Here is a 26,414-nt window from a genome sequence, read left to right on the forward strand (position 1 = left end):
CATTGAGGGAGTGTTTGTGAGTATACAGCAGCAATGCCTGAGACAGTAAACACTACTATATTGAAACACATAGAGAGAGCAGTGTGGAGGTGACAAAATATACACCATCATTCTATTTTGATTAAAATATTTGCAGTTGTGAGATTTTGAGTGGATTCTAGAATAATTCCTACCTGTGAGTCTGCTTTCTGTAGTTTAGACCCAGCACTCTCTGGACCTGCATCTGCTTTGGTCTCAAACTCTGGTTTCTTCATGTTCAGACCATCATCTTCGTCATCTTCATCATCATATTCCTTATCATCTCCCCAGTCCAGATTCAGGTCATCCTCCTCCACCTTGACCAAAGGCTGGCTCCAGTCCAACCCACCCACACTATCACCTCCTCCCCAGGCAGGGGCAGGGGCAGGGGCAGGGGCTGCAGGTGAGCCCCAGTCAACACCTCCCTGGGTGCCATTCTCCAGGGGCTGGGTTGAGTTTACATTGGCCTTGGAAGAAGCTTTGCTGAGAGGCGAGGAGCCAGACTTCTTGGTGACTTTGGGAATCTTGGATAGCACTTCCAGAGCCAGAACTGGACAGCCCACCTGCAGAAGATTCAGATACGATATTGAATATCCAATTACAGCAACATTGAGTGTTTGTGTGTGTGTGCGCCACAGCATCCAGGGCAGAGAGGAGGAGATGAAAAGGAGGCATTATATTAAGTAGAAGTAGAAGCTAATGCATAAATTACTGATGCAGCCCACCTTGAAGTGTGCATTGGCAGTTGTGAAGAACAGTTTGCGCTCAATGAGGTTGATCTCGTCTGCGCTGTTCCTCTCAGCCGTGAGGCCCACGCTTGTAGTTGTGCCCTCTAGGTTCGCGAAGTGGCGACGGACGATCAAAGGGTGTGTCCTCAGGTAGTTATAGAAACTAAACACCACAGGGTTGCAAGATTTCACCATGTCATCTAACACACGGAGATGAAGAGACAGTAGAGAGAGAGAAAAAGAAAAAAGGACAATAATGCAATTATGTTTCAATGGATTCCACATCTTTTGATTGAGTGTCACTATGTGTGTTTGCACTGTTTCACTGGAATAGGACATAACTTGACCCAAAAACACAGCATAGCACTGATTTGTTCCCCCCTCTGTGTTGATCATCTTCCATTTGGATCACAGCTTGAACTAAACCGTATAGCACAAACACGCTCACTGTCACACTCCTGCTGATCACACAACAGCGACTAAACCATCTGCAACCAACTGACCAGGATGCTCATCATCCTCTTTGGGGATTCGCTCCAACAGTGTGTCCAACGCTCGGGTGTAATCCTTCATAATCCAGTAGGATATGCTGCGCAGGAATGGGTCAGGGTGAAGTCTGGAGCAGTGGTAACCGCTTCCGTCCCGGTTGCAGCCCAGCATCTTCTCGTAAAGGAGGCCTTGGCATGTGGACGAACTCTCAAAGTCGGCCTCGTACAACCTTGCTACTATCATAGCCAACTGGAGATCCTCCATCTTCTCCAACAGCACCTACGCAACAGGGAAAATAGACTGGGTTAATAATGCTGTAGTTTGTACAAGCAATGTGTACACTTATGTAAAGCCATTTGATATATCTATATATTTTTTAAAAGAGGTAAGAAGTAATTGCCACTGGTACCAATACATACAGCTGAAACACCAACAGCTCATGCTATTTCCTTTTTTGCTATCTCCATATTTTGATTGTGTGATAGAGAAACCACAGGCCAAGGAAAACTATGCAGGATTTTTATGGTTCTTATCAGTGTAATTTAGACTTTGGCCCCCGGTGATTTAAAGGCTGCAGAATACTCTCTCAGCAACAGATTATCTGCACCGTTATTGATGTGGTGATTTACTCTCGCTCACACACCTCCCCAATCTATAGTGTACTTCAGCTTGTTTACACTGTGAGAGAAATGAATATTGAGGGTTGGTGCACACACAAGAAAGAGAGAAATACATTGTGTGTCTTATGTGTTGTTGAATGAAGTACGTGTGTACGTGTTCTCACCTCGATGGCGTCTTTGAGTGATCCCGCCAGAAGAAAAAACGCAGCGGACTGTTCAAAGCGCTGCTTTCCCAGCAGTGAGAAGGCATTTTTCAGAGCTGCCTTCCGCCAGCGGTCTTCAGTGAAGTTGTTCTTGAAGAACTGAGTCATCTTATCATCGTGCTGAGACCTGGGAGACGAGAAAAATCACACAGCTCACAAATCCCATAATGGTGTTCTTTGAATAAAAACTGTGGCTCAATTCAAAAATAATTGTGCGTTCAAGGAAGAGCGTCTGACCTGAAGAGCCCCCACAGCACAGCTTTCTTCTTCATGGCCAAGTAGAACAGAGCAGCATCTAAAGGGTCATTGTGTCTCTGGAAGGCAGCTTTACCTAACTGATTAAACGCAGACATCATAAATGCATCAGGGAATTCAATTTTAGTTATTATTATCATTAATAACCATTGGCTACTTGGCATTACCTTTTGTTATTGTCACATAAAGAAAATATATTTTTTTGTCCCGGCCGGAGGAGTTGCGTCATTATTCTGGCAACCCATTAGACTTGTAGTATTACAACCGAAACCCAGACGTTCATTATAAATGTAGAGTACACTGTAAGCTTAGCTTGATCGTACCGGGAAGAACGATTGTCACCAGATACAGCGAATGTCACAATGACTTTGACTCTTGCAAACAGTGCAGGTCGAAATGCAGTGTCTGCATAAATGACAGGAACACTTAATACGAACACTCAACTTTTGAACGGATTCAAATTTTTGAGACAATAGCTTATGGGAACATACTTGTAGACTTTGCAAAGCTGGTATTAGTCTTAACCTGGCAGGATACACAGTAAAATCATGAGGTGATAGTTTTCTATATATTTTTTGAGTCCAGCTTTGTCCTAGTACCTTCTCCACCAATTTCCGCAGAGTGTTGATGTTGCGGACCCACCAACCCACTCCAACAGCTCTGAGCTCGGACCATTGTGGGTCGCCTCTCTGCATGGCTGGAATCATGTGCAGCAGTTCCTCTTCTGCCTCTGAGTGGAAGGCCCACGCAAAGTGGCATGTTGACAGGCCTGGGAGAGCGACAGAGGACGAGGGTAAAAAGGACATCTCTATAGTTCCGAAATTCATCATAACAAATTTGGACTGCATTGAAAGATATTTAACAGCAGTCGTATGTTTTACCCTGGTGGAGCAACTGCATGCGGTAGAGAGGGGGCAGAGAGGTGAGCAGGCAAGTGTGAAGACGCATAGCCAGGAGGTACCTCAGCCCACACTCATCCAGAGCCTCACCACCTATTCAAACACACCATCAGGGAAACATCAGCTTTGTTACTTTTATTGCACAGACAACACTCTTGAAAGGCAGTTGGACAGCATATACCTTTACAATTCCAGTATCACTCGAGTTCATTCAATTTTGTCAGAGAGAGAGAGTGTGTCTCTTGTCCCTGAACCTTCTCACCCCGCCCCTCCCCCCCTGTGCTTACTAAGGTCTGGAACAAGCTGCTAACATCTTCCTCTCAAAAGACTAAATAAATAGGATGGAAAATTGAAGAGGAAAGACAAAAGATAATGGAAAAAGTGCTGCGTCTGTTTACAGACAGTTACAGAGGAACAGTATAAGCTCTGTTGTTTGTATTAATGAAGATTTGATGGCTGGAGATAACTGTGAGGAACACACAATCAAGGAAATGATGCTTAGTTTTAATGTCTACAACCTTAAGTCAACTTTAATACAACATTACCAAGGGCAACATCGGGTGCTAGCTCATTCTACAGGTACAGTTTTATTACGCGTCGTTCTTTGAATAAAAACAATAATGAAAATATTACTTTGTTCATCCACGTCTGCAAATGAAGATAAAGCAGTGTCCTGCTCAGGCATATCGGGACACTTTAAGGTAACAGCTAAATGTAAAAGCTTCATCTGCAACAGCAACTGTCAAGTTGATATAATTTAATTTAATTTAATTTAATTTAATTTAATTTAATTTAATATTTTTTACAATGAAATAGATATCAGCTTTAATCATAAAATAAATACTATAAATAAAAACTGTGTGGGAAGTTGGAAAGTTGTAGAATATAGATGCCACGTTGGGGGAAATAAAAGCATCAGTGTGTTTGGTGTGATATGAAATATAATTTTAATGTGGAGATAATTTATCCTCAATTAAAAAAAAAAACACAAAAAACAAACAGACACAACACTCTTTGACGTCAGTTATTCTTGGTACGATATTATTATTTATCCACCCAATGTCATACAATCCACTGTACATACTGTACCACAAATGCATGATTGTAACTTGTGTGACTTGTAACGTGCAAGCATTGCTAACCTGTGTATTGTTGATCGGCGGAGCTCGTGACCTCAGCGCTGGTGGTTGCAACGGTATCAGCCAAGGCCACCAAGAACATCTGCTCCAGTCTGGTCAGCCCTGGTAAGCTAGAGTGCATGAGGTGACTGGACAATACCTGGGCACACAAGGGAAACGGGTAAATAAAGACCAGTGACAAGAAACAGACCAGAGATGCACTGAATTATTGACCAATATTTTACCCTGTTCACCGTCATCAAACTATTGAGTAATAAAATGACTGTTGCAAATTCAGATATTGGTCTCTCGATTTTACATGGATTTAACTGTAATATTACAACTATTTTTAATAGCAAATATGAGAATAAATCAAAACCTGGGCATGTTCTGGTCCAAAGTAAGTAGGTCCATATTGAGAGAGGTTAATAACTCGAGACCTCTTCTCTGGTTTGTCCGTGGCAAAGTTGACAAAGTCGTCTGTGGTAACTGCTGGTAACTGTTAAGAGAAGAGGAAAACAGTTAAAAGCATCAGTGGACTACATCTGTACGATCAAACTCTTTGGGCCTGATCGAGGAAATCCAGAGAGATCTGATGACAAATGGAAAGAGCTAAGTCCAAGTACACACTGAAGTTGTTTCTGTTTACAAGAACAAAAATGATTCATGTGTTTCATGTGTTTGGCTGTACAGATGTAGCAGATGTCAATGTGTCTGTGCAAGTGAGAGGAAGAGATGGAGAGGAAAAGAGGGGGAAGGAACAGTGCGAATAAACACTAATGTGAAATTAAATATTATTTTAGCCATTAGAAAAAAGACATTTGTGTTTAAGAAGTGTTAATATTGAAGCAGTGGCTGCAAATAACTCAACATATGGCCCTGAGAAGTGTAAAAATACTGTAATACTACAACAGGACCTAGTGCATTAAGACCTATACATTGTTGTGCATGTGATCAGATCATTCAAGAGGGATGTTGATACCAATTCTGATCAGATTCTTTAAAACCTACCTGGAAAAGATCAGCATACTGGTCCTCTGCGGATTTCTGTGCCCTCTCACCATCAGCAACCGTGGATCCCTTCACAGCTTCTTCTGCTCCCTTGTATGAAGTGTCGACATCTGCCAACATGAGCGCGTAGAGCGGCAAGGGAGGGATGGAATTAATCTCAGTGTAGTCCCTGCCTCCATCGCGGCCAGCCACAATGGTGTCTTTTGCCGTGCTGCCGGTCACGCTGATGGTGCGGGACAGATGTCTCCTGGATCCACCCTCACCTGCCTCCACATCCCTTACTACGGCAACTTCCCCAGCAATACACTTCACCAGGTGAGCAAGGATGGCCTATGAAGAGAAAAGCCACGCATTATACAGTGTATACAAATACAAGTCCATTGTTGTGCGTTTAGTGACTTTCGAGTGACTCACCTTTGCACGGCGAACCTTGCCTAGGTCCATGAGTTCTAAAAGCTGGGTGGGATGATACTGCGGTAGGGTGGGCGAGAGGGAGTGTGCTGCTTCAAACAGTCCCCCTTCCTGAAGTCCTGCTGGGGCACGAAGGGCCTCATCCACTGCAGCACTCCCTTCAAACACACTCTTTGACCTGGCTCTCCCTTCAAAGACTGAGGGGAAACCTGTGCTTTGACCTCCAGCAATATCTGCAGATGACAGGTTGCCCTCATCTCCCTCCCCGGGCTTCTTGTCCTGATGCCACTGGGCATAAACGTGCATTTCACAGTCCATACCCACCACCAGGATGCCGTCCCTTACCCAGGACAGAGAGACTGGCAGAGACGGTGTACCATCCACTGAAGACAAGAGGTCCACAGATCGGAGCAGGATCCATCGGGAGCGGATACCCTGTTTGATACTGCCCCCTAGAGGAAGGGTGATGACAGCCACCCCCTCTTTGCTGCTAGTCTGCTCATTGACCACGCCAGAGATACGGCCATACATGAGAATGTTGGATCCAACCCCCACAGTGAGGATGTGAGATCCGTCCTCCTTTGACAGCCAGTCCAGATGCACATAGTGCTTTATGTTGGGGGAGCTATGGTCTCTAGTCATGTACAGGTCAGTCCTGGCAATGAAAAGAAATATTATTAACTTATGAGACACCAGAAGTGGTTAACATACAGTGGCAGAGAGAATATGATAAAGACAGTTCGGCAGAGCCCTCCTGACCTGCTGTAGACGAAAAGGTTGGAGTCCACGCTGACTCTCGGATCTAGAGTGGATGTAGGTCTGGCATAGTCGTCCAGGTGGAGCGTTTGCTCTAAAACCCACTCGGAGCCACCGGTAGACTCGCACTCGTAAATGGACACATGCATTGAGAAGTCCTTTACAGAACCCTGCAGCTGAAGACACAGCAAGAGTGTGTTGAAAGGTGCAGTTTCTTAGAATACATCAAACTTAAAGACACCGCAGACACTTGTAAGCAGTCAACCAGGCACTGCAGGCTCTAATGCCATACCTGTCCTTGTTGTTGCTGCTTAAAGGCCACCGCCAGTCTGCCAGTGTAGGAGCAGGACACAGCTACGGGCCGCCCGGACACACACACAGCACTGTTGTTGTCCTCTTCCTCATTCATCAGAGCCCAAGGCTCCCATCGGTACGCCCGGTTGTCGTGTTCATCCTCACTATAGCCGTCATCGCCCTCCACAGCACAGCGCCAGAAACGCACGCGAGAATCAGAGCAGGTGGTGACAATCAGGTACGGAGCCAGGCACACGGGGTAGATAGATGAGGAACTAAGATGACCTATCGGAAACAAGAAGGCAGGAGAAGGATAAAGTCAATAAGGTTTAGTGGTTCTTGTCCTGCAATTTCTTGCAATAAACTAATTTCTTGGCTTCTTGCACTCATCATGTGACAAATACAGAATTATTTCTGTATCTTTCTGGCTTAAAAGCAGTAGCTTTCAGATTACATTGCTGAATCACCTGATATTGTCAAATGTTGGGGGGAAAAAACTTTATTTAGCTTTTAATTTAACTGTGTGCTTATCCGAACCTGCAGACGGGGTAGCTCTGGTAACCTCCACCCCATGGGGCAGGTCCAGTCGCTTGCTGTACACCAGCTTGGAGCTGAGGATGAGTTTGCTGGCTGATTGCAAGTTGGCTGAAGAGGCCGATCGTGGCAGAGGTCTGACAGGAGAGGTTTCAGGAGATGAGTCAGGATTCGTGACTTGATTGGGAACCATTAGCTGACTCTGGAAGCTGTAATCCGGGCTTGGTTCATCTGGACAGAGACATAGGATTATTGTAGCTAGCCTAAAGCTAAAAGCATCTAGATAAAAAAAAAGTAGTAGGATAATTTCCCTACACTTACCAACACAGGCCTGCACAGACTGGAGATGTAGATGCCACATCTGCAGGACAGAGTTTCTGTTGAGATCCTTTTCTATCACCACCAAGAAGAACTTCTCAGAGAAGGGCGCGGGTTGATAATCTGTATGTAAGTAAAATTAAATTCTTATATATTTGTTTCAATAACAATCAGGATTAATAATGTACATGGAAACAAAAGTACACAGAATGCTGTACCTTCACCACAAGGAAAAGCTGGTGTGTATGCATCTGGTTCCTTCTGAGGCTTGTAACCTAGTATGAAGTCCTCTTGGAAGACATGCAGCAGCTGGGTATTGGCGCCACACTGGATGCACATGAACACATGATACAAAACATGTTACTATATCTGCTGAGTGAGGATGGCTCAATATAGCTTTTCATGTCTTATACAATACCAATATCTCAACCTCAAGCTACCTTCCAATACCAATTTCAGTCTGATACAGTCATTTAACATTTTTTAAACTATGAAGCTGATAAGGATTTGTGCTGATGCATTTACAACCGAGCCATTTCAAGCAATAACATAGACTCCAACTGTGTTCCCTTACAGAAGAAATAAACAGTCCACAACATGACTCAGCTAAAATGCTGTTGCTGATTTTCATTTAGATTTACAAGCGATATATAGGATGCTTGGATTGTATCAGGTTTTGCATTTTGACCAGTATCAGACTGATAGCAACTATCAAATGGGCTCATCATTCCTTCTGATGAAAAGCTTTCTGGATTCCAAGAAATTCTTTGGGAGCTCCTTACCTGGTTTGTGATGACATCCAACTCTATGATACATCCAGGTCTGGCGGTGGACTGCTGGCTAACAATGTTGAACACTTCGCCCACCAGTTTCTAAACAGAGACACGTGTGAAAATTTGCGTTAAAGTGTACTACACAAACTTTTTGAAGACTGTGATGTATTGGATGTGTAGCTGGTGTACACAGTATTTTGTGTTTTGATAGCATGAATGAATAAATAAAAGGCAGCATTAAAACAACACAATTTAAAAGGCTTGCAGACGATGAAAAGCAAGCCAATACTAAAAAACATTTTAGTGTGACATGTGGCTATATTAGATTTGTGGCCATAAGTCTGCTTTCGCAGCATTTATGACTGAGATTCACACTTAGACATAAAGATATTGGTACATAATATCCACTGAACAGAGACATTAGAGTGGAGAGATTATCACACCCCAGTGAGCAGTAACATTGTATTTTGTGGGTCCACTCACAGAAGTTTCAGGATCTGACAGCTCATCCAGCAGTTTTCTTGCATCCACCACTGCTTGATAGAGACGCAGGTTTTTGCCGTCTGATGCAACGAAGCAGGCACTGGCACTGTTACAGTATGTTCCTGAGGGGCATTGAATATACCGATTACTTTTTGGACCATAAACACAGAATGATTCATAGTCATGTGCCAAAAACATTTTATAATAATACAAAATATGTGGTTCTGTGCTCAGGCAACAGAGAAGCAGGATCTTTGCTTTCTGGTGTGTTTACCGAGTACAGAGCTGGGTATCAGTGTCGGCAGCCATGCAGCGTTGCTGAAAGCAGAGGTGTGGAGAGAGTTGATGCGGGCCAATTCGGAGACCCCTCCAGTGCAGGACAGAGGTCCGATATGATCCACCCTCCACAAGATCAGCTCACTGTAGATGGCGTTGGGGTCGTGGAAGGTCCTCGTAGCTGCGTTACGAAGCTGCTTCCTGCTACTGCACAAGTAAAATACACGATCAGAATTCATCTGTGGCTTTTTAACCATACACTCATGGCATATTCTTCTTTTCCTCCTCATTCTCGAGCTGTATTAACACATACAAACACCAACTTATAAGCACTTTGTGGCCATTTGTGAACCATGTGTGTTGAAGGGTGCACATAATTGACAGACTCTTCTACGACTAGGTATTTGGCTCTGACACAGCTGATGTACCAAAGACAGAAGGAAGTAGTTAACTTCCTGATTGACAAGTTTGTTTCTCAAACCTAAGAATTCATTTTTATTTTATTTCTATTGTTTCTCCGGGCATTTAAAGACAAAGAGGGTGCAACGCCAAGACCATGAAAATATGCCTATCATGCTCATGTTTTTTTTCCACTCTCTTTCCTATCTCTTATACCTGCGAAGTCCCCTTGGTAGAGGAAAGGTAGGAGGCTGCTCTCCCTCCAGACTGCCAGGAGCTGAAGGAGGTGTGAGCAGCGCATTGTGATGAGAGGACGTCAGCAGCAGTGGCAGCACCGTGTGGCAGGCTTGGTCATTTAGATGGAAGCGGTGGCCACAGTACCGGAACTTGTGCGATACGGTCAATACGTTCGAGAAGGCAGATCGCTCCGCAAACGTCACCGCCCACTGCACACAGATGGCATCAAGGAAAGTTTAGTAATATACACAAAAATTACAAATACACATCTGCTTGATTTGGCTATGATGTGAAATTATGATGATGAAGGGATTTTTTAAAACAGAGTGAAGGGAACACACAAATTACAAGCTCTAAACTTGGTTTTATACCATCTTTTACCTGGTTGAGAGATCCATCAACGTGCTTGGAAACCATCATAACAGCAGGACTGATACCAGGCCGTGGGTTGAGAGCAGCAGCCAGTGCGGGTGAACCCAGGCTAGCGGATGCTGAGGCAGAATGGGCCACATGTTGGACCATCCTCCCTTGCTCCCCAGACGCAGCACTCTCACCCTCAGTCAAAGTGCAGGCGTACATGAGAATGTTTTTACTCAGTGAGTTGGCATCGCCTGTGGGAAATGCCACTGGGATCCGCGAGGAGAAGGACACCTGGTGGGAGAGTTAGAAGGAAATAAAAAGTTGTTCAGACAGATATTACATATTAGATATTGTATGCGAGTGTTCATCAGTGCATTTAAAAGGACCGTTTTTGAGTTTCTGCTGACCTGGACCTGTCTGAAGATTCCCTGGTTGAATTCATCTAAGTACTTCACATGCCAAACCAGGAAAGAGCCGTCTGTTGGGTGGATGGTGAACAACATGTCAGGGCTCTTGTTCCACTCTAAGGTCAGATTCTCCAGCTTCCTCTCCAACAACATGGATGGCAAGGGCATGCTGGAGCTAGATCCCGGAGAGGATGCCTTGGTGCTTCCCTGCTCCCCCGGCTCGCCCTCTTCACCGTGTTCTGAGGAAGCTTTCTCCGATATGTCATCCAGGTCTATGGAGCCAGGAAGCAATGTTTTCATATGATTATGCTTAAACTACAGTGATATGAAATGTGTGTTAGCCTGGGGATCATACCAAAGTCAAACTTCATAGGGGATCCCTCAGAGTCCAGGGGGTCCTCCGCAGTCTGGTCCAGCTGTTGTTCGGAGAACTTTCGGAGTTGCAGCATAAAGAGGTCCATAGAAGTTGTGAAGCTCAGGTCCTTATTGTTGAGCCAGTGGACCACGAAGCCTCCACCACCAGTGCCATCATCTGGATTGAACACTGCAGAGTCAGCCAGTACTGTGGGGATATCTGAAAGAGGTAGAAAGACGCGAGAACAATGGTGAATAAAAAATTATTTGACCTTAATTTGTGGCCAACTGATGTCAGTAGCAGTATCTATTTCAGCTAAATCACCCCTTTTCTTACAAAAATTACACTGCAATAGACCAATGCTCAAGTTCATTTTAATAAGATGAATATACAGGTTCTCTTTTATTAATCAAGGTGTTGTTAATACATTTGTTTTTTTGCATGATGTCATTGCAACAGAGCAAGACCTTTTCTTTCTTCATACAGCTTTTTTGCACGTTAATATTTTCAAACCTGTACTTCATCAATGTGAGTTTCCACAGTAGCACTGAAAGTCAGTTGTCAAGGCTGCAACAAGTACATAACTAACCTCAGAATATTAATATGACATTCAAATCTTCAAATAAACAGCCAAGCCATCTAATGTGGATCCTGGAGCAGTGAAATGCTCCAGAACCAAGCAAGTTCTCCTCTCTACAGTGCTGGCAGGTATTTATTTTTATTTTTATTAAGTAAAGAGAAAATGAACCTCCAAATTATTCACAGTTTTGTGCCATTTGTTGTCACTTTGTATGTGCAAAAGCCTCAAGTCGTATTCATTTATGAAAAACCATCAGTGATGAAGAATTAAAGTCATACTTCTGAGTAAGTTCTCTTCAGTCGTTCGCGAGAGGCGAAACATCTTCTCACTGAACTCAAAGCAACTCCAGTCGCCACAACGAACTACTAAAGATGTCTCCCTGAATGACTGAGAACCTTCACACACACCTTCTCAATCAAGACAGCTTACCTGTGTTGGGGTTAATACTGGCAGAGATATGGAAGTGACACAGCGCATTGGCATGGTGGGCGATGTGGCGGTGAGTGTGTGTGTCCTGCGTGCCCAGCTGAGAGGGCAGCAGCAGCTCATTGTGTGCCACCAGAGCAGAGGACCGTCGCCGGCCCCGGCGCAAATGCTTCAGGTGGTGAATTGACTAAACAAAGCAAAGCACAACGAATAAAACACAGAGAATGAATGGTTATTTCACATCACAGAAAGTACATCTGTCAGTAAACGAACCTCCAACGCATGCTGGATCTTGTCCTTATTACCAGCCAAGCCTGGCAGGCTGGAGCTAAACGAGTGTGTGTTCTCCGAGATCTGTGCACCGAGCAGGCTGTCCTCTGGTAGCAGGGTCTCCGACCACAACCTACACACGCCATCCTCGCAGGACGTCAGCATCACATTGCACACAGAACCCCTAGGAAAAAAACAACAGCAACATGTAATAATCAGAAATAACTTACTCAACACTTCACATATCCATGTAAAACACACATGGCACATAGTCTTTAGAGATACTTTCTGAGGAAAAACAGTCATAATAATGTAATATGGAAGTAATATTATGGCATGGTATATCTTATCTCATGAAATAATAGCTTGGTAACAATTGAAAATGTGTGTGGTACTTAAGGGAGGATTCATTTCAACTTAATCAATTTTGATTTACAAACACTGAAATGTTACTAATGGCAGCCTTGAGAAAATCTCATTACCAAGCTATTGTTTTGAAAATAAATGGTATGACTATAATATTACCCATTACCAAGATGTTGTCGTACTGTAACGTCAACTTTTACCAACAAAATTACGATAGAACAAAGTTCATTAAAGACACAAGTCGACTACAAATTATTCAAACATAAAATTCAGATTCTCACTAGGGGTTAATATCTGTGGACATGCTCTTGATGACTATGTTAAATGTGATGTTAGGAGAAAAAGGCTTTTCTGAGTCAAAAATATGTATATATCATGTCATGCTTGAGTAGAAGCAGTTAAGATATTCATGTTTCCTGGCCACAGTGACAGTGTGAACATGTTTTCTTACTTGGGCATGTACTTGCTGGTCTTCCTCCATGACATACCAGTGACAGAACGAGGATGAGCCAGGTAAACAAAGGAGAAGTGAACAGACGGAGGCTTTTTGTCGGACGGGTCCTGTACCACCACGGCAGATCGCCAGCCCGTGGTAGGATACCACACCTTAAGCAAACAGTCATCCTGTGTATTCAAATACACACATGTAAACATACATTGCAAAGATTTCATCACAAAAAAATAACCCCAAGTTGAATTATTTGTGACATGAATTTTATACCTTCCCAACTGTTGCAAAATACTCCCCATCAGGAGACCACTTTGCAATGTGAATAGACGCAGCAGTTCTAAGAGAAACACAGGCACAGACAATGATGTCAGCTATATTTACTTCTCTAAAATGGACTTGTGGAACAAAACAATGAACAAAACACATCTGCTGTGTGTTCATGATCTACTGCTGGTACTTTCTGAGACTGCACTTCCCTGTTCCCTGTGGCTTTCCTGGACACATGTGTCATCAGATAACAATTACAAACAGGGTATCATATGTCTTCTCTGCGTTAACAAAGCAGAGTCAAAGAGTCAATAGAACGGCTGACCAACAATGCATGCCGCCTTTCATGCGAGACTTTGTGTGCACGTGTTTGGATAATCAGTAACTGTCCATAGGTGTTTATTAGACAAAAAACATTTATATAATTTCACAGTGGAAAAACTTAAGTTAATAAGTGTCTGCACAGGGAAAGGACAAACTCTTCACTGCGTCATGGCAAAGGAAAAAACAAAGACAAAACCATGTTTTCCTGTTCTGCTTTTTAAATGTGCAAATGTGCAAAAAGCTGCACACGGACCGTGACTACCGCGACATTAAAACTAGACTTAAAATCACAAAACTTAACATGATTGAGCAATTGCATTTTTCACTTACTTCATGTAAGTGAAAAATGCAATTGCTCAAACTTGCTCACAAAAGCTTTTTACTGGGTTTGTTTGTATAAGGCATTTACCAGTTGACCATTTACAACACAGCTTGAGCTAGCTGAAGACCAGGGGTGACAGAGCCTTTGCAGTGGCAGCTCCCCGGCTCTGGAATGCCCTGCCCTGGCACATTAGAGGCACCAAGACTGTTGACTATTTTAAACCTACTTTCACTCCATTGTGTTTAACACAGGCTGAGTTGGACTCCCATTGTTTGTTTGTTTGTGCTTCTTATGTGTTTGTACTACGCTCTATATCGTTTTTAAATGTTTTATATTTTTAGGCTTTCTATTTTTACTGTTTTTATTTTGGCATTTGACGACATTCTGAACAACACTTTGGTCAACCTTGATAGTTAAGCTGAGTAACAACTTGTAGGTAGAATGCATTTATTTTAAAATAAATTATAAGTTAAGCTAACGGAGTATAAATTTGGGGTCGTGTCAGTCTTCTTCGTCTTGCCTCTTGCTTCTATTAATTTTGAGTTACAGCTCAGGATTGGGAGCTGTGGAATGCGCACAGAGCACCTAGGCCACTTTGGGTCCAGTTGAACATATACATACAATTGTATTTTGACTCTCAACCGCATTATCTAGGTGTGGTAGTTCAAACTATTTCAGTCAGACTAACAACAACAACCTAAACAACATGCTGATTGAATTGAATCATTGTGTCTTTATGCCACAAGGATTCTTTTTTTCACGTCAGTCATACAGAATATGGACAACAAACATACTTGCACTGCCAGACACAGTTCCAGTCGTTGAGGAAAGGGTGGGGCTTGTCCTCGATCATCAGCCCATCCTCCTCCTCGATCAGGGCATCTGCCAGCGGGGGAGCCCACAGCTGGAGCCGCTCAGTTGCTGCTAGGATACGGTTCCCTGAGGATAAAGAAGCAGTCCCTTACACACCTCACCTCCACTGCTTATTACTACAGTAAAGACAGCCACATGCACTGGCTGACTCTTACATAATCAAAGTCATTCCAGACAAACCAGAGGGAGGCTGTGAGTTGGAGCTGTGCTTACTTTTTGGACTGATTTAGTGAGACAGTTTAACACAGAAAGCAGAGGTGTACCTTGCGGGTCCCAGGCCAGGTTGTACGTGATGGCATCGAGGAAGAACTGTCCTGTCTTTTGCCACTGATAGTTAAGCTGCTGTTAGTGACAGAAAAGCGACAAAAAACATGCAATGTTATTGGCACACAAGTGTGATTAAAGTCACCGGGTAGTGATTTAGATTTACAGCACTGCATACGGCACATCTGAAAAGAACTCACCTTGTGCCGTTTGTTAGGGTTGATGGAAAGGGGTTCAAAGATGCAGACTGTGTTTCCATAGGATGCAGCAATCTAAAAATGCAGAGAGCTGTGTTCATCATCGAAGTGTTACTCAATCCTATCAGTACTTCTGCACAGTCATTCACAAAGGCCAGCAGCAGAAGGGGAGTGATGCAGGAGAGCAGGACAACAAGGAGAACAGAGTACAGCCGTACAACCAGCACAGGAGCAAACACAGCTAAGTATCCCTCTTTTGCGCAAACCTAATTTATCACATCTCCTGGCTACATGAGGAAATGAAGATGGCGAGTAGGAGTGTGTCTGAGTGTGCACTCAACACTTACCCTGCCAAGCTGGTGGGAGCACTCCACACAGCCCACCTGTATGTTTCCATTCTGAGCTCCAGGGATAATCTGCACACACTCAAAATCACTGGCCAAGATCACAACATCACAGCCAGAGCCATAGGCCTGAAAACAGAAGAAAGACACATGAAGAGGAACCCAATCAGATCATTATGTTACCCTGTAATCTAATCACAGAGGAACTGAAACTAAGCATGGTACGTCACTGCAAAATGCATTTCCTGACAAACATCATATTTCGTATAAGTTTACTTTTTTTTACAGATCTGTCCAGTAGTTTTCTTACATATTCACATGTTAAAGTGTACATATTTTAACATCAGGTATAATATTATGTCACATGAATAACTGAAAGCAGAGCATTGTTGCACTCAATGGCCCTAATATGAATATTGCATTAGCAGAATGAGATATTACAACAGGCTGAGCACAAGAGTAGCAGTTACATTCATCCATTAAAGTGTTGGCAGACTTTGTGGTAATAATATTAGCACAGAAACCACACAAACAGAAACAGGGCAGTACGACTAACAATAGATTATGTCATAGAGATCCACTGCATGAAAAAATAACCTATATAAGCAGACATTACTTTGTTGCCCTCACATAATGGCCAGATGTGTTAAGATTTGAATAACTGCCAGGAAAGTAAACTGATACATTGGTAGAGAAGCTTCTGACAACAACAAAAAAGCCATGTGCAAAATGGCAGATATGACAGCGGCAACTGGGAGACGGACAAGCTCGCTCGAAGAAGCGCTACAGTCAGGATGACAGGCTCGTCTTTCATTATTCACGAGAATAGGAGGAGAGGCTTAGAAGCACTGGCTCACACAACAGGAAGTTACTGCCAGGTTTATAATGCAAAGTGACAGATGGGGATTAAATTATAGTGAAGACTGTCATAGGAGTATACTTTACACATTACAATGTAATATTTGGGAGTAAGGTAGGGGGAGAGCAGTCAGGGAGATGTGTTCTGTCATTATCACGACACCATTTCCTCTTGCACATTGCAGCTGGAAATAAAAGCAGTCACCGTCACGCGCCGTCTAGGAATGATCTGCACCTCTTTCTCATTTATGATCGTTCACACACAGCACGCACACACACACACACACATTAGAGAAGGTGCGAGTCCATTCTACTCTCAGTAATTTGGACCAGAGAGGATCTTGATCCAGGCTAATAAGCTTGAGTGCATCTGCTCTGAGCTGAATGATTATGCTTTAAAATAATATGTGTCCTGTACTTCTTTCTTTCACTATACATTAAAACTGAAGGACAACCTTTCCAATTCAGTTAATGTTTAGTTGGCTGTCAGGATATTTGGCTGATTCAGCAAAGGAAAGAGGAATCAACCGATTCTTTCAGTAAGTGTCCTAGGATACGTAAACAACAAATGCGTGACACACAACCCGAAGCAAAGTGTCCTCCCTGTCAGTCATGTACAGTGTGCGATCTGCACACAAGAGCAACGTTGACAGCATGGGATAAACCCCTCTTTAAACACATCAACAGTGACAAAGCGGCTGCGTCTAAGAAAAGCAGAAAAACAATGAAATGTAACTCCAGTATTATTTAAGGTGTTTAACTGTATCTATTTGAACATTATCTACTGGATATTAGGCTGACTTCCCCAGAAATACAGGATGTGAGAAAACAGATATGATGATGGTGGAATTCCAAACTGACACCACACCCATGTTTTCCATAATTGTACACAATTTGCCCATACAGTTACTGATATTCACTGTTCTTATGAGGCATTCTGACGCCGCTTAACCTCTTATTTAACTCCTGCAAAATGTATTCAGTTTACATATCCCAAACAACATCAGTGCATGAATACTACTAGCTGCTCTTCAGGGTAAATACATAACAAGTGAATATAGTCATGTGTTGTGGTAATGAAAGTCGATAAGGGGAAGAGAGAGATATCACTTCTGCCTTCACTCTATCCCCCACACGATCACACAGTCACACATCTGCTTCCATGTGTGCTGTCATGTTGGGACAAGTAGCTAACTGACTTTTCAGCTGCAGATATATTAAAACTGTGTGGTTGTGACCTGCAGTGACCCTGACAAAACCTATAGCTCAGGCCTGTACTTTGATCCCACAGTCTACACTCACTATAAATGGGCCTTGTTATTCTCTGCAGCATGACTGCAGTGAAACAGCAGACATTTACAGCCAAACTCCACCAGGTCCAGCCTACATTATGGTTCTTGGTTAAAACATATCCAAACCTAATCAATGTTGGCAGCCACACAGGCTGAATTTGCAGTAAATTCATGATGTCCAAAATGGAAACTGACAAAAGAAAAGTTCTGTTTATTTGATCGTCTATGAATAAATGACGGATGCACATGGGGTAGATCTGGAGCTATTGACCATGTCATTATTGATAAAGCATGCTATGTTTTGGGGTATTACAGAACATACACAGAGGTCATTTTACAGTTTAACCGTCAGTTGCAACCATTCCAACTTCATCATTTTGAACATGATACATATGTCCTATGGTAGTACATCATGGCTCATTCCTACTTTGATAGGCCATAAACAATATCCATCCATCCATTTTCTACCACTTTATCCTCGAATTTAACTTTTTAAGTCAATGTCCATTTTGTAAATGGAAATACACTCACTGCACATGCAAATATCTACCTGAAGAAAGTCCACACAATCTGATGGCATTAAACCTGAAGGTGTTTGTTGAATTTCAATGACCCCAGGTCAGTGGCCACGACGCTTGATATTTTGTAACATCTGTGCTTGCAAAAATACAGAAACTTGAACAATCCCAAAGAGTCATTTTTTTAAAGTCATTTTTAGAAAATCCACCTCCAGCCAACTGACATTACATTGTCTGATGATATATGCATTATGATCCAGATGCATTAAAATCTTCATTAAAAATTAAAAATGTTGTCTTGTTAAGGTTCATACACACATGCACTCTTGCTCTCTCTCTCTGGGCTATTTTTAGCTGATCACACATCTGTAGCTTTGCATATCAAACCCAAAAGGCTGTTTGTGGATAAATTCACCACATCAATCACATGTGAGAAGGAAGTGTAACAGAAAAACAATCTCTCTAATGAGATTTTTTATTTTACAACCTTTTCGAGAGGACATTATTATCTAGTCTCTAGTGTAGACACAGTATTAAACAGTTATTCTGTCATTTTTTTTTGTCATTTAAATAATACACTTGACTATCTTCAAAAATCTGCAATTCACAAACCACTGTGAAAAGAAATAGTTTTTATAATAGTTATCATTATTACTTGCCTAAATAATGAACAGATGTCTTCATCTTCGTTTAATTTAGTTTCATTATATTGTTCATAGTTTTGACAATTCTTACAATGGATTCTTTCAAGACACATCGGCATCCACCTCAACAGTTATGTCGAGAGCTGCAACAAACGATCATTTTCAATTAATCGTTTGGTCCATAAAATATCAGAAAACCAGAGAACCATCAGAAAAAATGTTGATTGTCAAACCTGGAAGTGATGATGTTTGTCTACAAACCAAAATGATTGACTTTTAATGATTTGCTCTGGATGATGATGTTATCCAGAGCAAATAAATTAACAAAATATTCACATTTAAGAAGCTTAAACAATTGGAAATCTTGTTTTAATCATAAATAAAGCTTCAAACCGATTGATTACCAAAATACTTGTCGATTAATTTAGTAATCGATTAATCAATTAATTGTTTTAGCTCTAATTTATATCCACTTGCAGAAGCCATGAAACACAGAAACTAACGACACGGTGAGGGAATGATTCATTAAACTATGAAGCTCAAGACTACTGCTTGCTCATTTGAACTGGTACACTGGTTGCTGTAGGTTAGTAGAGTGTGGGCAGGGTCTGGCCTAATGGCCCTTGAAGTCAGTGTGACTGTAACTGAATTAGACGTGATGTTTCCTGTTCTTCAAATACCCTCTCAGACATAGAAAGAAAACACCAGGCACAGAAACCAGGGCCCTGTAGCAACGAGCCAGGCTGTAGCTGCACAACCAGCACTGTCCTGTGTCGTTGAGGAGATCTGACCCTGGGTACAAAGCCTGACTATTTGCGTTAGGACGGCTTGATACCATTTTTCCCTGTCACATTCTCATATCACAACCTATAAGTATCTACAGTACCAATAAGAGTCGTTTTTTTAATCCTGTGTCACATTTGTCCTGATGCATTTACCACCTTGCCATATCCAGCCATTTCATACAGCATACGCCACTGCATACATTTTTTTTTTGCTTTTTTTAATTAAAATAATGCATAAGCAAATCAAACTCAACTCAAATCAAAAGTAAGCCTACACTGTTGATAGGAATGTTGCGTGTGGCAACTGTATAGCCCTCACTCACATTCTGATCACATGGTGGTAGTGGCACATGTGCTTAGCGATAGTGTTTTTGTACCTGTACCTTGGTGTAAAGAAGACCTTTGGCGCAATTGTCTGCACACTCTTGATAACAACTTGGTCAGTTGACTAATGCTTATTAGGTTTCTTCAAACTTAGAAAAAAGATATTCACAAAATTGGACAATACAAAAAGTCAATAACCATGAGATAAAGTCTGTTTTTTCCACAGTAAGACAACGATATTAGATATATATATATATATTTTTTTTTTTACATTTTCCAAGAATGTGTTAAGTTTAAGGCAGTTCCAAAGACAATGGAATGTCATCAAAGCGATGCAACAAAGATGGAGTTATGTATGTCTGCAAGAACCATTTAAAATTGTAACACCTGAATCCGTTTTCTGTGAGACTCAGTTACAGAGGCTGGAGAACTAAGCCGTTGTGGATGATCTCTGTCAGCTATTTTTAGGTACAAAATATTTTGTTGATTTAGAATTATTTACCTTGTAACCAGTTAAGCCAAAAGTCATATGCACAAGTATGATGTAATCTGCATAAAGTGTGCTACGATGTTAATTATTTCCAATTGTTATCTCTGTAAATGAAGTGTGCAATTTAATGTTCATAGAAAGAGGCTGAACTGTAATACAAATAACAGAGGCAATACCAGGCACCCTTGGCACATTCCTCTGAACAAATTAAAAGGTTTGGATACAGTGGTGTTGGTCAGGGCTTATGTTGCTGCACAGCAGTTTTATCCATTTAATTATATTTTTCCTAAGGCCAAATCTGGAGAGTATATCAAATGGGTACAGCCACTCTATCCAGTCAAAGGCCTTCTTAGGATCCAGGGATAGAATCTGGTGTGTTGAATAACTCTGAATACCTCTGAATAACCAGCCTGTCAGTTTAGCGGTTTAGTTTAGAAGTAAAATGGGTTAATAGGAAGTCGACTTTTAGAAGGATTGTAATAGAAACTCTAGTTAGAGGAGGAGACAGGAAATGTGTACTGAATGGGAGTCAACAATCTACTTTTAAATGTCTTATATACATCAATCTTGCAAGGGCTTAAGATAACTCTGGAAGCTCTATTTACCTATCCAAGACAAATTGCCAAAAGGGACGATTGAATGATTGATTGATCTTAAAGTTCTTGATCTTCAGGAGAAAGAGTGGGAAACACAGGGCTATAACTGATAAATTTGATTTATAAAGTTTTTTTCATTGTTTTAAATGTTTAATTTATTTCAGTTGGATCCACTGCAACACTTCCATTTCAGGTATCTCCTGGATTTTTTTCTCACAAAAGGCAAAACAAATTCAATCGCAAGTTATAGTGTCATTGCAATATTCAACAACGTAATTGCATATCACTACCTGTTCTACTTTTGTGCAACCCAAATCTTGAGGCTCAAAAATAAATGTCATGTCATGTGCCAGACAAGCAAATACATACACTACTCTTATGTTCAGTTTTTGTTTGATCAGCAATATGCACAACCCATAAGGTCAGTGGGGATTTGCCATGAGCTCCCTATACAACGTGAAGAAACCAAAGCACACAAGGAATAAAGAAAGGAGTGTATGCATATTTGAGGTCAGTAGTGACAGATTTCTCTTGTTTTATAAGCGTTCACAGCCATCCCTCAGCTCTCTCCTGCTCATGTATCCATATATGGCTCTCTACGTCACGGGTGGCGCAGCTGATGCTGGGATGACAGCGACCTAACGATCCGTGAGGAGGATTTAACGCCAAATGGTTGAGCTACTTCTGCAATCTCGCATAAATACGCACTGAAATTCAAGTGTCCTGTTGCGCTATTGTGTTTCGCCAAAACTCCGGGCTGCAGTCACCTGTCGTGTTGCTCAGCAAAGGTGTCACCGGAGCGTGTGTCCCATTGCAAATATCCTACGATAATGTTATGGCTGCGCAAAGGGATTCCCTTGCAGTAATATAACGTTACTTGGAGCAGCTAAAGGTCATTTGTGTGGCTAGCGGTTACTGTTTAGAGGGCTATAAATATCATAACGGTACAGTTAAGCATCTCCGTGAGGGAAATAACTTACCTCGCGAAAGCCAGACTGACTGGGAAGTCAGAAAAACAAGGGTTTGTAATAAGGACCTGATATTTGTCAGTGCAGCAGTTTTAGCTAGCACACTACCCGGCTAGCCAGTGCCTATGAGCTCGTTAGCCAGCCCGTTTACAGCCAATGTAACGCTAGCTAGTCAGGTAGCTAGCCAGTTAGCTAGTCAGGCGTTAGCTTCAGTAGTGTCATCCTGAGTAAATAATATCAAAATAAAGCTTCTCACCGTGAAAGGAATGTCATTCACGCTTCCCACCGAGTAGCAGCAATCTCCGGGGTTCACAGCTCCCGTCAGCACCTGGTGCAGATGCATTTTTCTTCTATTTTAGCAGCAGAAGGGTATATTTTTTATGTTCTTTAATTATTTATAACGAGTCCACCCTTTCGGTTTCTCCGTCTAGTAAGGACCGGGGATTCCATCAGTAACACAAGCGCTGTCCTCGGCCTGGCAGTGTCGTCCCTCTCCGCAGCGACGGATTTGTGCTCGTCCCGTGTGAAAGCGATCTCACCTGGCCCTGTCATCGATTTAATCATGTAAAACTAGCCGTCCGTCGCCTCCCGCTGTCAACACCATCCTCACGATTAATCGTGGGAAGCCGAGGCAGCAGGATCTCTGCAGCGAGCGAACCTGACATGCGCGTTCACGACGTTTTCCAGGCACGACAGAATGGTTATAGATCCGCGTAATCTAGAATGTGGATTACCATCTTCTGTATTTTACCCAGTGCTAAATTAAGATTATGCCCTTATTAACTCCATTTTTAGGTTGCCTATTATTCAGATTTAGTTGAAAAAATATCTCTTAAGGATTAATCGTGACGTTATCTGGAACGCTGTGACATCTGTTCTAGTACTGTTTTTCTATCTTTACCCCACGCTCGTTGCGTAGTGCAGAGGTTTCCACACGGGGGAGCGCGGCCCCTGCCAGGAGGCATCAAATCTTGCAGAGATTCAGTGGATTTCAAATAAGTTCAAGGGAAAAAGGGTACCCCACTCATATTGATTGAAAAAAAACGTATATATAGTGGCACATTTTTGACATGTGTATATATATGTTCAAATAACTCAACCCTTAGCTATATTTTCAGCCCCATATCTTGAATTTCCAAACTCTACTAGCATCTATAAAAACCTACTGACAACAACAAAATTACCAAATAAAATGGTGTATATGTAAATGTAAAGTTGTTTCCTTGCGCCTTCAGCTGCTAATTTTGACTGGGAACAGTGCTATGTTTATGTTATTTATAGGTTTCCTATATTCCAATTCATGTGTATTTAACTGTGAAACAGTAAGCTAAGCTTGTCATAGCATACAATATATCTGACTGTAGTTCTGCGTACCTTGAGTCTCACTTATATGACACCAAATGTGATATACTGTGCCAATTATGTACATTCTAATTTACATTTTCCACACAGAGAGTGGAGGAGAAGTGTGACCGAGACCCAGGTGACTTTCCATATAGGACTAAATGTTCCTCATTTCCTTATCTACTCTAACTGATGGGATTAAATGAAGCAATCCTCCTGCTCTTTGGTACCTTTTCTTGCATTTCCATTGTCACATTCTCTGCATTGTTATCGTCTATTGTTCCTGGAACTGACAAGGAAAACTGACAAGGATCCATGGTAGTGATACACAACCACACATCATTGTATTAGCGTGGTTATTTAAGGCACACTAACATCAGCATGTCGGGCCTGCCTGCCAGCCAACATGACACACGGGATGACAGAACAGAAAATTGTGAGGCAGCAGCCTCGAGAGAATGTGACACATACACATAAGCAGTGTCAACAACAATGGCCTGGCACACTCATCATGGAGGATGTGTAATACTGTGTCTGTCCCTCTAGCATTTACTGACTGTTGCTTTCTCGAACGGCAAGTGTAAGTCGTTACGGCTGTTCTTCATTCAGTGTTTGAGTAATTCACACAATCAGGTAAATTGAAAGGCCTGAGTTTTTGCCAGAAACCTGTCTCCTTGTCTTTTTTGTCTTTGGGCAGACTGCAGTGGCGGCATGTGAGCGAGACTTTGAGTGCATTCCCTCCCAGCTGTAGTTTTTACCTTGAAGCACCTCTCTCTCCGGCTAATAAAAATAAATCTAGCTATAATATGTCTGACTTTATGATCGTTTGTGCTTCTGCTGCTTTTTATCAGTCTGAAGGGGAAAAGACAGACAGCTTAATGCAGATTCCTAGCCAGTTCATTCATGTGTGTTGATGATTAGGAAAGAGGCGTGTTTTTTTTTGGTAAGTTTCAGAGATATTTTGTATTCTGAAGAGGATGTGCAGAGCAACGACATATATATATGAGATTGCAGTAGCCATAGCATTTATAACCTGTGAAGACAACAGTGTAATTAGAGCAAGCGATGAGCTTACACAAGTGTGAAAGTCAGAGATGGTGAGTAACAGCTACTGTACCTTTGGATATTGCAGTAGGGTTGTAAGAAGGTTGATGCAGTGTTGTGGTAGTCCCTGCACTGCCACTGGGGGACATAGCCTTGATCTACAGAGAACAGAATTAAATGCATTATAGATTTTCTCATTTCATGGATGGCTGCTAGCTGGAGTTCTCCAGAGTGGCCCTGCCTTACAAGACATTCTGCCCCACAGGACAAACACATAGCTGGGCCTATTTTGCTATTCAAAGTGACCAATCCATTTAATATTGTTGGTGTATCATAAATCATTATATTTACTTAATGACGCTTGAGCGCAACGGTGTCTCGTGGCTGCACATTCTGACATTTCATCAAGACTAAATTATTACATTTCAGAACTTTTATTTGCTTGACCAACAGAAATGCCACTGACTCCTGTCAGTCCTGTCTTGCAATGTTAAAGAAATAGAGAAGTTATGAAGTAATGCTGCTATTAGTCAGACAACTGAATGACACTGAAAACACCCACCTCAACACTGGTAATTAAAGCTGCAGTGCGTAACATTTGATGACTTTTTTTGTCTTTGTTGATGTTATCATTCTGCCTCGATTTGGTCTCCGTCAACAAAAACAATGTAACATTATTTGTATGCTGTGTCCTTCGTCTGAAAATGGACTCTATCAGGCAATACTTTCTGACCGGAGCGAGGGAGCGCTTGTGTGTATACAGCCAGAGCGCAGAGGTGGGTGGGGGCAGGAGGGGTTTCCCCCCCAAACTCCTGAATGAGCGTGATTTCTGAGCAGCAGAATTCACTCTTCTTTGTGTTTTCCGTCACTTTACTAGCACAATTCTGCTATTGCTTCCATCTGTCTTGACATAAAACAAATCTTCCTGTGTGCAGAGCGGGAATGTCGCCCGGTGACACGAGATGCGAAGCAACACAGAGTTTTAATGACTTTCTAGCTAATTGTTTGGCTCAATGTTTGAAGTTCTGATAAATGATGTTACAAATGATGAGATAAAAGCATTGTGATGTTTTTCATATAATGCTATAGGTGTGGCCAGATACTATGTTACCAGCAAAAAAAACCTACATGACAACACTAAAAAACAATGTAATGCAGAGTTCTACTGTGTAAGATTTAGGTGAAATTATTATCATTTGGCAGGAATGGACAAAATGGACAAACTAAACATCTTCTGAGTTGTGGAGGCGACACACGTGGAATGTAAGGGTGAGGTTGAGGGATCTTTAACTACAAAATTTGACTTCACTCATAGATGTTGCAAAATGTTACATCATCTGCTACAACCATAGCCCTGGCATTTCATCGCTATCCGCTTGGAATGGAGCTAAAATTCAGCAAGTCAGTGGCAGCCAATGTTCCAATTAGGACAATTTGTATGTGATTGGCTAAGAACCCTTATCCAGTCACCCTTGGTGGGGATATTCCAAAGACCCTGAAGGACAGAGAACAAGAAAAAAGGATTTGGGAGCAAGCTCAGAACAAACCGTTCAAGTGCTCAACCATTCACTCTATTCATGAACAGATGTGCAGCACATGCCTCTGGTGTCAGAGCTGGTTCTAGTCAAAAAAAAAGAAATACTAATGACAAACTGATAAAATAAACCGACAATATAACACATTTTGAACGTGAATGTCCAATAATTCTCAGCAGACACTTTAAATGGTTTCAGCAGGACTGATAAGAAAATACAGTGTATATGCTAAATTATGACCTGTGTTAAAATGGTAGTTACAATTATTTGCATCCATACAGCGATCCGGATTATATATTTATATATAACATTTTGATTTCACCGTTTTCCTTTGTGAACACATTGTTATTTCTAAAGATACACTTAGGGAAATTGAAGCACTACCTCA

At 41.9% G+C, this 26,414-nt stretch overlaps 1 protein-coding gene across 7 annotated transcripts in view; it reads right to left on the bottom strand.

The window, feature by feature from the left end:
- Window positions 1-22,761, bottom strand: part of dmxl2 (Dmx-like 2) — a 42,277-nt gene extending 19,516 nt beyond the window's left edge. For 6 of the 7 annotated variants that reach the window (XM_044030386.1, XM_044030385.1, XM_044030382.1 and 3 more), the window contains exons 1-32: window positions 22,360-22,761; window positions 15,632-15,757; window positions 15,288-15,359; window positions 15,087-15,165; window positions 14,745-14,889; window positions 13,308-13,374; window positions 13,038-13,210; window positions 12,224-12,404; window positions 11,954-12,137; window positions 10,945-11,163; window positions 10,590-10,861; window positions 10,204-10,473; window positions 9,802-10,031; window positions 9,185-9,393; window positions 8,911-9,032; window positions 8,437-8,526; window positions 7,873-7,981; window positions 7,658-7,777; window positions 7,340-7,567; window positions 6,801-7,087; window positions 6,512-6,684; window positions 5,756-6,407; window positions 5,342-5,671; window positions 4,710-4,829; window positions 4,355-4,490; window positions 3,195-3,305; window positions 2,913-3,082; window positions 2,296-2,393; window positions 2,020-2,185; window positions 1,250-1,514; window positions 744-946; window positions 174-581 (exon numbers count right to left, since the gene is read on the bottom strand). In XM_044030386.1, coding sequence (XP_043886321.1) covers window positions 174-581; window positions 744-946; window positions 1,250-1,514; window positions 2,020-2,185; window positions 2,296-2,393; window positions 2,913-3,082; window positions 3,195-3,305; window positions 4,355-4,490; window positions 4,710-4,829; window positions 5,342-5,671; window positions 5,756-6,407; window positions 6,512-6,684; window positions 6,801-7,087; window positions 7,340-7,567; window positions 7,658-7,777; window positions 7,873-7,981; window positions 8,437-8,526; window positions 8,911-9,032; window positions 9,185-9,393; window positions 9,802-10,031; window positions 10,204-10,473; window positions 10,590-10,861; window positions 10,945-11,163; window positions 11,954-12,137; window positions 12,224-12,404; window positions 13,038-13,210; window positions 13,308-13,374; window positions 14,745-14,889; window positions 15,087-15,165; window positions 15,288-15,359; window positions 15,632-15,757; window positions 22,360-22,446 — 6,102 coding nt within the window. In that variant the 5' untranslated portion in view covers window positions 22,447-22,761. The remainder of the gene's footprint in view (window positions 1-173; window positions 582-743; window positions 947-1,249; window positions 1,515-2,019; window positions 2,186-2,295; window positions 2,394-2,912; window positions 3,083-3,194; window positions 3,306-4,354; window positions 4,491-4,709; window positions 4,830-5,341; window positions 5,672-5,755; window positions 6,408-6,511; window positions 6,685-6,800; window positions 7,088-7,339; window positions 7,568-7,657; window positions 7,778-7,872; window positions 7,982-8,436; window positions 8,527-8,910; window positions 9,033-9,184; window positions 9,394-9,801; window positions 10,032-10,203; window positions 10,474-10,589; window positions 10,862-10,944; window positions 11,164-11,953; window positions 12,138-12,223; window positions 12,405-13,037; window positions 13,211-13,307; window positions 13,375-14,744; window positions 14,890-15,086; window positions 15,166-15,287; window positions 15,360-15,631; window positions 15,758-22,359) is intronic. The other variant, XM_044030383.1, reaches the window with a different exon arrangement.
- Between the last annotated feature and the right edge of the window lie 3,653 nt (window positions 22,762-26,414).

Source organism: Solea senegalensis, linkage group LG7 (genome assembly GCF_019176455.1).
Source record: "Solea senegalensis isolate Sse05_10M linkage group LG7, IFAPA_SoseM_1, whole genome shotgun sequence".
Classification (NCBI taxonomy): Eukaryota; Metazoa; Chordata; class Actinopteri; order Pleuronectiformes; family Soleidae; genus Solea; species Solea senegalensis.